The sequence below is a fragment of the Fistularia commersonii genome, chromosome 3 (assembly GCF_037954325.1).
Source record: "Fistularia commersonii isolate RoL2024-O1a breed Wild chromosome 3, RoL_Fcom_v1.0, whole genome shotgun sequence".
Lineage (NCBI taxonomy): Eukaryota > Metazoa > Chordata > Actinopteri > Syngnathiformes > Fistulariidae > Fistularia > Fistularia commersonii.
The window spans coordinates 18,433,927-18,447,108 of record NC_141286.1 but is presented as its reverse complement, the minus strand read 5'-3'; the positions used below and the strand labels follow the sequence as shown (position 1 = coordinate 18,447,108).

Here is a 13,182-nt window from a genome sequence, read left to right as displayed (position 1 = left end):
GACTGTGCTGCCTTCAATGTGGACAACATCATTCTGAAGTTCGCAGGCAACACAGCAGTGATAGGATGCATCACCGGTAGAGACAGCCTACGGGATGAAGGCGGCCAGTCTGGTGAAGTGGTGTGAGGACAACAACCTCACCCTCAACACGAACAAGACCAAGGAGATGATAGAGGACATGAGGAAGGAGAGGAGACGTCATCAGCCTCTCTTCCTCCAAGGTCTTGAAGATGAGCAGCCTCAAATACCTGGGTGTCCATATAAGCGAGGACCTCACCTGGTCCCTCAACACCACATAGGCAGTCAGGAGGGCTCAACAGTGGCTGTACTACCTGAGGAGGCTGAGGAGGTTTCGCATGTCACCTAAGATCCTCAACAACTTCAACAACTGCATTGTTGAGAGCATCATGACTGCTGCATCACTGTGTGGTACGGCAGCACCATTGCACTGGACTGTAGAAACATGCAGCGAGTGTTAAAGACTACAGAAATGATCACCAAAACCCCACCACCTTCTCTGCAGAGCATCTACTACCACATAGTCCAGAGGAGAACTGCCACCATTGCCAAGGACCATGCCCACCCCAAACATGGACTGTTCACACTCCTACCCTCCGGCCGGAGGTACAAGAGTATGAAATGTAGAACAACACGATAAAGAACTCGTTCTACCCAACTGCTATCAGACTCTTAAACAGCTGACACTCATTCTTGCACAAGTATAGTCGACTGTCCACTTAAATTGCCCTCATCCTTGCACCTGCACTTTGTGAGTTGTACACTAAGCTGCATTCAAATGTCTTATTGCACTGCCACGGTTCTATTGCACTGTTCATATTTATGTCTATAACCATATTTATAATAATGTTTATACTCATCCTATCAGCACATATCCAAATGCACTGCAGACAGCAAAATAGGAATTTCACTGTACAGGGAAACATGTTTCTACATTGTACATGTGACAATCATGGCTTTGAATCTTGTCTGCAAGACAAATGGTGAACAGGTAGTCATGTCTGAGTATGAAAAGAAAACAGAGGAGCCCAATCTCAAAAGAAGTGTGTAGACAATCATTTACAACCAGACATGGAACAACAGGGGACTCTTATTGGAGGTTATGCTTGACAATAGGAGCTCCAGCAGCTAATACAACAAAACAGTACAGGTGAAAGGCATTTTTTCCACTTCTTCAATTTGAAAGACAAAAATGAATATATTGTGGGCCAAAATACTGACTTCAATAGCTATGTTCCACAAAATAATGCCAAAATAAGGGTTGAGGTTATTGAAGTTAAATATAATTTTCAAGTATTAGAGCATATTTGAAGTCTTTTCAGCTCCAGAAAGGTTTGTGTTAACAAGGTTAAACTTGTTTATCAACCACATGATATAGGAAAAGATGTAAACTCCCTCACAGGCCAGAGACACGTCAATTTGATATTAAAAATTGAATGACAGGAGCTTAAGTCACCATTACCAACACAGAAATAGAAATGTCTTGTTTAATCAATGTATGAGATACGCGACTGGTGTAATGGCATGTTATCCAACACACTGAGCATCTTCTCATCTCTATAATACACTTAAGGCCTTAACTCATTTCCAAAAATCTAAAAAACCATGTTGATATTCAATACAGAAATGATTCATGTAAAGGTCCATTGGTTATGAAATGAGGGCTGCACTTGTCACATTACATCCTTATTCCAAATTCAGACCAATTTTTGTGACCCCATATTCAATCTGAGACTATTCTGGGCAAAAATAATATGCACATTGAATTTACTCATTAATTTATCAAAAACAGTGTTTGAATAAATGTGTGAATGCCATATTTCTCCTGCTGCTCTTTCCCAGCCAGCTTGTGTCAAAATGTCCACATGAAGCAACTGGCAGTGTCATTAAATGGTTCGTTTTTATGAGCTACTTCATTATTCAAAGGGTTGGAAGAATTAACAAGACATCTAGAGGAGAAGGACTTTGCTGGATGTGGATTTTGTATTATGTGTTTAAGTAATTGGGTTAATATAGGTATATTTTCAGAGAAAATACTGCCCACAAAATATAGGAGAAAGTATGTAACATGAAGATGAGCAGTGTGGTATTCGTTCTGAGCGTGGAGCAGTTGACCAGCTATATACCCACGGTAGGGTCCTCGAGGGGACATGGGGGTTTGCCGAACCAGTCTACATCTGAATTCGACCGTGTCCCGCGGGCAATCCTGTGGGGGGCGCTCTGGGAGTATGGGGTACCGAACCCCATCATACGGACTGTTCGGCACCTATATAATCACAGTTGGAACCTAGGTCCGCATTGCTGGTACTTATTCGGATACGTTTCCGGTGAGAGTTGGGACTTTGTCAAGGCTGCCCTTAGTGACCGATTCTGTTCATAACTTTTATGGACAGAATTTCTGGACACAGCCAGGGCTTGGTGGCTGGATGGTAACATGTCGGTTTTTCATAGTAATGGATCTTGTCGTCATGCTGGTAATAATTCTCCCAAAAAATGCTTAGTGTAAAATTAGATGATAAAGAGAATTCATGTTTGTGACTGGCTGCTGAGTAAACATCTTATGGGCTCATCTGAGTCAGGTAGTCACAGGTTTCCTGTTCTGGTATTGTTGTGCCTCTGATTACCATCACTCAAACAATATCCCTCATGTTTTTATATCAGCTCCAATTACAATTTATGTATTTGATAAAGAAAACCTATAGGACCCTTCATGTTGGTGATGTCCCATTGTCATCAATACCAAGATGAACATGTCAAAAGTTAAGCATTTGTCAACATACATATTCACAACATGTCCCTTCGAGGATGTTGGTAGTACCCCTGCTTCACCATATTCATCTACAGTGAGCAGTAGTATCTAGTATCTACTATATCTAATATTTGGAAAGCTCCCGGACACCAGCAACTTTCTAAAAAGTTGTGTTTAAATTAGAGTAGAAATAAAAAATCTGGGTGTTCATTTTTTTCCCAAGGGTGTTGTATGCTACTGCATATACTCACTCCTTGTTGGGGAGAAAAAAAAAACACTAGAACAAAAAAGTTGGTTCTCCATATAGATCAAGCCCTGAGCAATGTGACCAGTTGATTCTCAATGGGGAGGTCATCCAAAAATAGGTTCAAACATATGACGTTACTCCTGCTTCTTTTGGCACAGTATCATCAACTATTAGGGTGAGCTGTAATATAAAAAAGATATAAAAAAGGATGTACATAATGTCCGGGTACATAATACATCTTACAAATGATCCCGGTATGTCGTTTTCAAATCAGTCATCTGAAAACCATTTCACATTAGGGTGAAAAAAAACACAAATTTAAGTTGCAACAAGGTGAATTGGAAAATCATTACCCAAACACTCCATATCATCAGAGATTTGAATTCAGTGCAGCCAACCCATTCTCAATAACGAGCATAAATAAGCCCAGGTTCAACTTAAATCCTGCCCAAACATCTTGTTTCCTGCTGAATGTATGCCAGGTTCTCCAGTTATGATATACAGCGCCTTTGGCTAAGAGGATCACAAAGTAATATAGAGCTGGAAACTGGGCTCCAAAGTTATGTTTGGACTCACCAAGGAATGTTTTTTTCTGGTGACAAATTGACATGTGACATCATATATGCATTTCATTTCAGCATCATATATGCATTTCATTTCAGAATATCTCACTTAATTAACATAAGGGGAGGTATGGATGCCCAAAACTCACCCTATTCAAACAGGTTACTTCTTACGGTCACTGGTAGGTTTAATTAGATTATTCAAAAATTGATACTCATATCATACTCAAACAACCAATGCATACATCTTAAAGCAGGTTCCATTTAAGATTGAAGCATTTGTAATACTTCCCATACTGAAATTTCAGTCATCTTTTTCTTTTGAACTCAGTAGTGTTTTATTACACACATTCATCCATCAGTGTGTATTACGTCCAGAGAAAATAAGTTTAAAAAATACATATGCATAACAACTCATATCTCACACTTTTCATTGGGATAACAATATAAAGCAACAATGCTTTGTCAGACAAGTTGTAGAGGAGGATGTTACATAGTCATGACTAGGACATTTTCGAAAGTAAAAAGCTTAACATGAATCTGATAGGTCTAGCTGGCTAATTTTTGACACCACGCACGCACGCACGCACGCACGCACGCACGCACTCACGCACGCACTCACGCACGCACGCACGCACGCACGCACGCACGCACGCACGCACGCACACACGCACACACACACACACACACACACAAAGTTGAAGGTATCAATATTTTGACAGTTTAAGTAAACCACGTGAAACACTGGAACTTGTGTTGCTTTATTAAACTTGAATGTTTCGGATGGTCCTTGAGTTTTGAAACCTTTTTCAAAGAGGAATCCAGATGATAAAATCCCAGATGAGAACACATCTAACAGGCAAAAGCAAGCATATTCTGATTACATTGAAATTGTAACAAAACAGAACAGCAAAAGTAGAATAAATTCCACAATCACAAACATTTCTCATTAAAGCTTTGATAATACTTAACTCACTATTTTTCTAGTCTGATTAAGAAAACCTCTAAGCAAGGAATAAATATTAGTGTATGATGCCTTGCATCAATGATTTATCAAGAAAACACCTGCTTGTCTGCTTCTGAAAATCTTCAACAACATATCTAGCCATGGATGTAGGAGGAGAGGAATTAAGGTTGGCTGAGGCAAGACAGAATATATGTAGGGGGGCTACAAGGAGTAGAGATAAAGAAGGTGGAGGATTTTAAGTGTCTTGGGTGGACAGTAAAGAGCAACAGAGAGATTGGAAAAGAATTGAAGAACCATTGGCATGACCCAATCAGCAGAAGGGAAGTCAGGTCTCTGTACTAGAACTGCTTTCTTGGCCTGCAAGGTGTGCTCAGACATGGGGATTAAAATAACTTTGGAAAGGTGTTAATGGTACTTTCGTGTTACCATTTTTGTCTGTTTAAGGAAACTTAACAATTAAAATTTATCATACTCAATTAAAATGTTCAACTTTCTGACCAAATAACATTTGTTGACCGGGTTTCATTACAGATGAGCAATTTTATCGAAACTGAAATCACTGGAGCAGTTTGAGGTTTTCCATTAAGGAAAGGGCGGCATAGTGGTGCGAAGCATTCAAAACACATTTGAGACATCAGAGAAAATATGCTTATTTTACAAAAACATAGGTGTAATGTAAAAAAAGAATTTCCAGTCTCATCCAAGTGTTTGTCTTTTCATTGAAATATGCATTTGACAAATTTCCTGACAATAATGAATAGTTAAAATGAGCTCAACTGTTTAATCAGTAACTAAAACCAATGATGAGCACAACAAAATTTAGAAAAAAGTAATCTTACTGTATCAATTCATATAATATGACTGACACACATGCATGCGAGCACACTTGACATGATTTTTCCAAAGGAAAGAAAACTTCTGAATATTCAAAATATAATCTTCAAAGCATATGAATATTCATCGCACAAGTTATTCTACAGAAAAAAATGCATCTGCTATTGTATGAAGTCAAATGTCACTGGGACCTGAAGGCTTCTAGCTGCAAATAGTCCTCGACTTGAAAATTTGTGATGTCTCAAAGCAACCTCACAACCTCACCTCTCGATTTAAGATTTTCAAACAGAATCAAGAGGATATGTAACTTGATCATTTTCCACAGCAACGTTTGTGAAAACTTTGGACTACTTCAGTAATCTTAAAGAAAATTCAAATATTCAATTCAAAAGTATGACACCATACAGAGATCTCATAAAAAGCTATGGGTCATCAGCCCTGTATGTCCTATCTAGTTTTGATTCTGTCCGTCAGTCTTTATTTCAAGCCTTCTTGCAGTCTGGCCCAGATCCTGTTCAAATTGGATTCAATGCCATTAGCGTCCCAACTCGAAGCATATGTTCCAAGTTGCTGAGCATTTCATTTCACAAGACAACGATGAAGGGGAAGCAAAAAAAAAAAGACAGAGAGACAGAGAGACAGAAAGAAAGAAAGAAAGAAAGAAAGAAAGAAAGAAAGAAAGAAAGAAAGAAAGAAAGAACACAGCCAGCACAGAAAAATAAACCAGAAACAAACAGGGCTGGACTGAGTCTGTTGCTTGCTTCTAGACAGAGTGAGCCGTCGCATGCACCGAAGAATGTCCACAGATCTCAGGGTCAAGTTCCGAAGCATAAACTTGCAACTGCCACTGTATGTCTGGTTTGTGTTTAATATTATATGTGCCCCTTTTCTATACGTACTTCATGTAGCGAAAACCAGTACATTCCACAAAGGATACTGTTGTACCCCACAAAAATCTAAATATTCCATTTTTGGGGGTGGGAGACAGGGGGCATTAGCAGAGATTGGATTTCAAAGGGGTGGCAACCCCCTGATTTTTTTTTCTTTCTTTTTGCAGAGGAGCAACAACTTTATGTCCAAATAGTTTGGATGCAGTGTGAGAGGAACCTCAAGCAAGTCGGATCATTATCTCTCAAATCTAAACAAGCCTTTAGTTTCCCAGAACAAAGCTCGTATTCTATAAGCACTTAAACATAGGGGGGATGGGCTGATGTGTGTAAGTGAGTGATCCCGGCGCTCCAAGTCTGAGTTTAAGAATGACAAGCTAAAACACTGCAGGCTCTGTGGAAGCCAGGAAACAGCCTAATGTATTTATCCAAACACATATCTGGTGAGAGGCCCCTCAGCCTCATCACATCCCGTCCTAAAGGAGTTTCAGCTCACAAAACTACCACATTTAACTTGAAGAAGCAGCACAACTGCATACTAGGAATCACCATGAATACTCTGATTAACATACAGTAGGTAGAGGCCTTTTTTACTAAACATCTTCAACCTTCCAGGCACAAATCATGTACTTACACAGATCTATTTCATCCTTAATTCCATGTTTTTCTAAAGAGATATTGCATTTTGAAAGTCTTTTTGTTAATTTGCTAATTACACTTCATCTCAGAGGAATTCACAGGAGGATTTTTTTCCTAATAATGGAAAGGAAATACCAGTAAAACTTTAATTTGTCAATTTTAAAATACACAAATACCAATTAGAATAACATAAATATAAGTTGGACAATACCTGACGATTAGAAACCGAAATGACTTAATTAGTGCCAAGAAAACGGCACTGAAACTCAGAAGAAAAATGCCGGGGAGAGTATCGACAAATAGTACTGACTTTTTTTTCCCCCACCATTATTGACATGATATTTGAATGTCAAGCCAATGGGCTATTGAATTTATTACAAAGGGGACAACCCCACTTCCACCCCAAGTCTGGTGTGTCGTGTATCCAATCTTATATTTCTAAGCCTATACTGTGATATATATATATGGCTATTGAAAACACTGATATATTTTTTCAATAAACCCCAGCCATACTCTGTCAAAAGCGACAACCTGCAAACATTAGTCTACTGTTATTATTGCTTTTTATAAAACTTGTCAGGCTTCAGATGACTGACAAGGAGCCAATTTTGAAAATGTAAAGTTTTCATTTCAAAGAGCCTTTATATATTGCATCTCTGTTACTTCTCAAACCAAACCACTCCAGTCAACTGGTGAAACACTGTTGAGTTAAGAAGTGTGAGATGAACCATGCCATTGCAGAAGAAAGAAATCAAATTAAAACCTGTCAACATCAATCACACATGTATACAATAAAATAAAAAAATTAAACAAATTAAAATCACAGGATTTCAATGCCAAAACTGACTCCAGGAATAATGCTATTGTATTTGAAAGAATAAGAAAGTAAAATATCTACCATCTGACGAGTCTGAAAAAGAAAAAACTGAGTGAGCGTCTACAGACTTTAAATGTTCTTTGCTACTAGACACATAACCCCTGATTGAAATTGAGATATTTGGCTGAATTTACCATCCAGCATAATCGAATGACACAACATAACCTCATGTGACCCTGTCTCCTTTTCTACAGTCGAGGGTCCACACTCACAGCACATGCTGCCCTGATCACAGCTGAGGAAAACAACAGTGAAACAAGTGTGTGAACACAATCAGTGCTCACACTGATGAAAAATAATTACCATCTCCAAAAAAATCTCTTTGTTTGCACTACTGAGATTATCCAAAGAGAATAGACTTAAAGTCAACAAAGTAAAAAAAATAACCTCATCAAACTTCAAAGTCTTTACAAGGGCAGTGGGCATGACAGATAGGAATGTGATAAAAAATGTCTATTTTTCTCCCTTGCTAAAATTTCAAGTCTACAATGGAGCTAGTGATACAGATTCTTTTGTAATTGTCAATTTCACAAATTCCTCCACTGATTGAATAAGCAGGTAAAAAATACTACTTTATTCAACAGAATATAAAAAAAGGAAAAATCTCTGACCTATGTGGTAAATTTACCACTTTACATTGACCACAGAATAACTCAGCAACATTAACAGCTTTGGGCAGTGTGTTAAAAATAATAATAACAATAATAATAATAATAACAATGGCCATTATTATTATATCATAAAGTATATCATCATTAGTATTATATATAATATAATATAATTATTAGGACATTTAAAGATTTTCTTTGATGTTATGTATTTGTGTTTTCTACATCTGAAATATTGGTTGATCATTGTTCTGGTTTCTAGAATGGTGAGGACGCATGCCAACCAGGCTTATTTGGTTGTAGGCTTCACTTGTGGAGTCCACAGTGGAGTAGATCCGCTTCTAATTTGATGATTATCTAAAAATATCTTGTGTGTTGTGCCACCACGATGACCTCACTGGTCATGAAACAAACCTGCTGATGTCTCTGCTGTATTGACATTTCAATCACAACAAACAAGATTTTATACCTTGCCCATTTTGACATTTGCTGATATCAAATACAAAAGTTTAATTTGCAGATTTTCAAATACTCTAAGAGATATGTCTTTGAGATCTCTCAATCTTTCTGATGTAAAAAACAGAATTTTTTCCTTCTGATGCTGAACTGCACACTAGAAATGGTCAATGCTCCACGATTCATGACCTCATTAGGGATATACTACACTTTCGAGAAATGACAAATCTTTATGACCCAATTCATGATGAGTATTCTGTGTAGAAAAAAAGAAGCATTAATCAATCAATCAATTCTGTAGAATCCACTTCAATCCATTTAATCCTAAATACACAAATATATCTGAAGAGTTGTAAAATATCTGACTTCACAACTTTGGGATACTTACAAATGTGACAAGAAATGTAATTAGGAGCATTGGCCTTTTTTCCCCACAACCATCTGTAAGCACGTTTTTAATTCACATAAGTAAGCTTTACAATTCATTGGCTGAGCCTTAAAAAAAACAAAATAAAAAAAAAACATTTCTTGAAGGTGAACACAAAACCAGGTGGTATTTTGAAATTGAGCCATTTAGTATGGTAGAAATCCAACAACTCACTCATGCCTTGATAATATCTATCTTTAATACAAGACAGTGGACCGTTACACTTTGTGACCCACATAAAATAGGGTCTGTGATGTGTCTTTGGTAAACAACAGCAAATCTATGTTGTAGATCAGGAATGCCGTCTCAGTGTGAATCTTTCCACAAAGTAATAACTACACACGGTAATATATGCTGTAAGCATATCACCTTATTCTGGACACACTGAGGATCCATTCTGAGAGTGTTCCAGCTTTATTCAACTAAACATAATGAGTCATTCAAAAAGGTCATCCAAAGAGTTACAAAAATAAAAACACCTAAAATAATTGATTGTCTTTGCTGACTCGAATATAACATGAAACCAGTGCAGAATCAGGTGACCTTACCCGCCAAATGGTAAATTAATGACAAATGTCTCAAGCATCATGCATAAACTCATAAGCAGGAATAAGCCAAAAACAGTTTTCCATGCACAGCACAGCTATAACTGTGAGAGGAGACAGTGAGCCATGCTCTGTGCGATGTGCAAGAGCATGGCAAAGGCTGATGGATCACAGTGCTCTGACCCACAAATGAGAGGCAGAGTGTAACCACAGACAAGTGCCATACTAAGAAGATGGTCTAATAAATAAATAAAGAGACGACCCTAAATACAGACAAAGTGTGCATGCACCACCATGACAATATGGCACAACTGATAACTGTCTCTCGGTTTGGCCACAGCAAACAGCAAAAAGCACATTGTACTCAAAATCAAGTAAAAATGACAGGCATCTGTGTGCCAGTTTGACTTTTGTCAAACAATATGGTAAAAACTCACAATGAACCTCTTAAAACTGTTATATGTATATAATTGTTGTCCAGGTCAGCATCGGTACATGCTGGCCGCCAGACTCTTGGGCCACTTGAACAATAGTACACATAAAGAGGCTGGAGAAAACTGACTGCTCATTGGTTCCAGGTACCTTGCAAAATGCTTCAAATATGTGTTTCTTTGTCCGCATAATGATTGTAAGTTCTGGGCTTTTCCATCATGGTATCTGCTTATATAATAGATAGACCCCATATTCTTGTAGCACAATAAGAATGTCAATTCTGGTTGAATGTAAGAATTTGAGTAAAAGCTCTAATTGCATTTGAACACCGTTAAAAAATATTCAAAATATCACGTTTTATATAAATACAGCATATAATTCTGTCTGGAATGCATTATTTGCCAAATTCTGATTTCTTAACAAAAATGACTCATTCAATTTTGATTTTTTTCCCAGTTAAATAATATTTCTGTAGTATCGAAAGCCAATTTTGGATAATCCTTTGTAATCACAGATATTTTTTCGTAATGTTTTGCAAACATTATAATTCAGCTTCATAAGTTATTTGTGGGTAGGATCTTATTAAAAATTGATTTTTTAAGATATTTTTTCTGATTATTTCTTATGTATTATAACTTGTGGTTCACTTAATTATGTTTTTTGGCAATTATATGAAAAGTCGGCTAATTTTCAGTTCAACCAGTTAAATTTAATGACGAAGAATAGCAATCTGGATAATGATCTGGATAAATTTTAGGTGTAACAGCTTTCAAGACATAAAAAGGTTGAATGGGAATATAAAAAAACAATGTGTGTTAAATATTTCAAATACACAAATGAGGTGTTCCCTCATTAACAATAGGGAGGGAAAACACCTGCAGTAAAATTACATGTAAATGGAGGCATCCACTTTATGAGCTTTTAGGAGATGATCAATACATATGAGCATGTTTTGCTACTTACATGTGTACATGTGGAGGTTGGAAGCGGCTCTGGTTGATGTTGTAGTGTGTGAAGGCCTGCGTGGGGTTGGAGCTGTACTCATCCACAGTTATGGTCACTTTGCCATGAGCCATCCTTCCGCCGTTTTGACATGAGATGCCGTTCATTCACCGGGATTCAGCAGCGAGCCGTGCAGCGGTCATCCTTCAGACCCGTTCAGAAGCCAAGGAACTCACTCAGCGACAGCAGAGATCCTGTCAACCAACTCAACCACAGCTCACTGCAGACTGCATCAGTGGAAGAATACACAGACAGACAGACAGACACACACACACACACACAAATATATATAAATCAGCTGTTTGCAACAGGACTACAAAGCATGCAGCATGGTCAACACAAAGACGCAAGTTTCCTTTGAATTAAAAGCAGAAACCTCATTGCAAAGACACAATAATTGATGCTGTTAAAAAAATTGTGTTTTAAGCTCTCAGATACATTACAGTGATAAGTCAGAGGATACAAATGAGGAATGTACAATAAAAAAAGTCCCAAAGTTAATTGCTGCAGGGACACATTTCCAGATAGATTTCTGAGCACTAATATTTACTTTTGCTGTTAAACAAATATGATTTTTGCAATTAATTATCAAAGCCGCTCATCAAACCATTCTTAATAAAATTCAAATTGAAAAAAATACCTTTTTTTATCTTTTCAAACAAATTTCCACAGTTAAAGAGAATATTTAGAACGTAGTTTGTAGTGTTTCCAAAAATGGACTGAAGAAGTGAAAATAAATGTTTCTACAACAGCATCTCTGCTGCAAATTAAAGCAAACCAGCATGATGAAATTTAACAAAAGAAAATCTTTAAAAATAATTTGCCCAGTATTGTAAATATAGCTAAAACCTTTCAATGCAACAAGAATTTAAATGTATGTGAAAAGATTAATGAAAACGGCTATTCTGAAAAAATTAAAAGTAAAGCTCACCAGGACTGAAAATCAAATTCAGAAACACACCATGAAAAGATGGAAAACTAAATGGGTATCTTAGTAAATCAAAAAAAAATAAATCAGAGCCCAGTTTACACACATACAATCACACGGACTTGTTAAATTCTGCTAGAAAACACTGATATACTGATGCACAACAAGTGTGGTGTTGCATCTGCAGAGCTCACTCACCACGTCTCCTCGGACCCTGAGCCTCCCTGTTGCCTGACCTTCCTGACTGATCGTAAAGTGGCCACTGTGGGCTTGACAGGCTTTTTATACCAGACCTCCTGATGCAGCCACGAGCACAAGAAAGAAAAAAGGGGGGTGCCCTCAATTTAACAAGACTGTCACCTCTTCAGATGGAACAGCTCCGACATTTATTTGATAGTTTTATTCTCAGATGCAATGCCCCCCCCCCGGCAAAAAAACGACCACCAGGCGGTGAATGTTAAAAAAAGCAAACAAATCCTGCGATTTAAGTAAGATTTACTCATATTTTTAAAGCACTGGTTGTCTTATTCTATGTCAGCCGGATGACACTTCCTCTGATGTGTACAATGAATTCAAGGCAAAAGGATTAAAGCTGGCCAGACATTAAATCCTGCAAATTAAACATATCTTGAAGTGAGTGGAGCCGCTTTATCCTTACGCCGGAGACTTTTAAAAATCACATAATTCCAACTCTAAAAAAAGGTCCTAGGTGCTTTAGTGTATTGTCTTTAACGTCAAAAAAATCCATATACATAATATATATTGCTACAACGGAAGATGCTGGATATGCAGTTCACCTCTTCCATCTCAACAGAAGTATAACTGCTGTTAGGCATTAACCCTCCCACCCCCCTCTTTATTTATTTATTTTTATTTCTTGCTAATGCAGGCCGGAGAGCTTTGTGAAGCATGCTTCACGGTCTCTTCGCCGTCTGCAGGCGGTGTGTGTATCCGTGTGTGTGTGTGAGTGTGTGTGTGTGCGCCGCGGTGCTGCTGAAACTCG

The 13,182-nt window shown here is 37.7% G+C and overlaps 1 protein-coding gene across 2 annotated transcripts in view; it reads right to left on the bottom strand.

The window, feature by feature from the left end:
• The window catches only part of mpped2a (metallophosphoesterase domain containing 2a), a 71,448-nt gene that overhangs the window by 57,178 nt on the left and 1,088 nt on the right, over positions 1-13,182 (bottom strand). The window contains exon 2 of one of the 2 annotated variants that reach the window (XM_086143977.1): positions 11,213-11,478. In XM_086143977.1, coding sequence (XP_086000103.1) covers positions 11,213-11,358 — 146 coding nt within the window. In that variant the 5' untranslated portion in view covers positions 11,359-11,478. Of the gene's footprint in view, positions 1-11,212; positions 11,479-13,182 lie in introns of those variants that run through there. The other variant, XM_086143978.1, reaches the window with a different exon arrangement.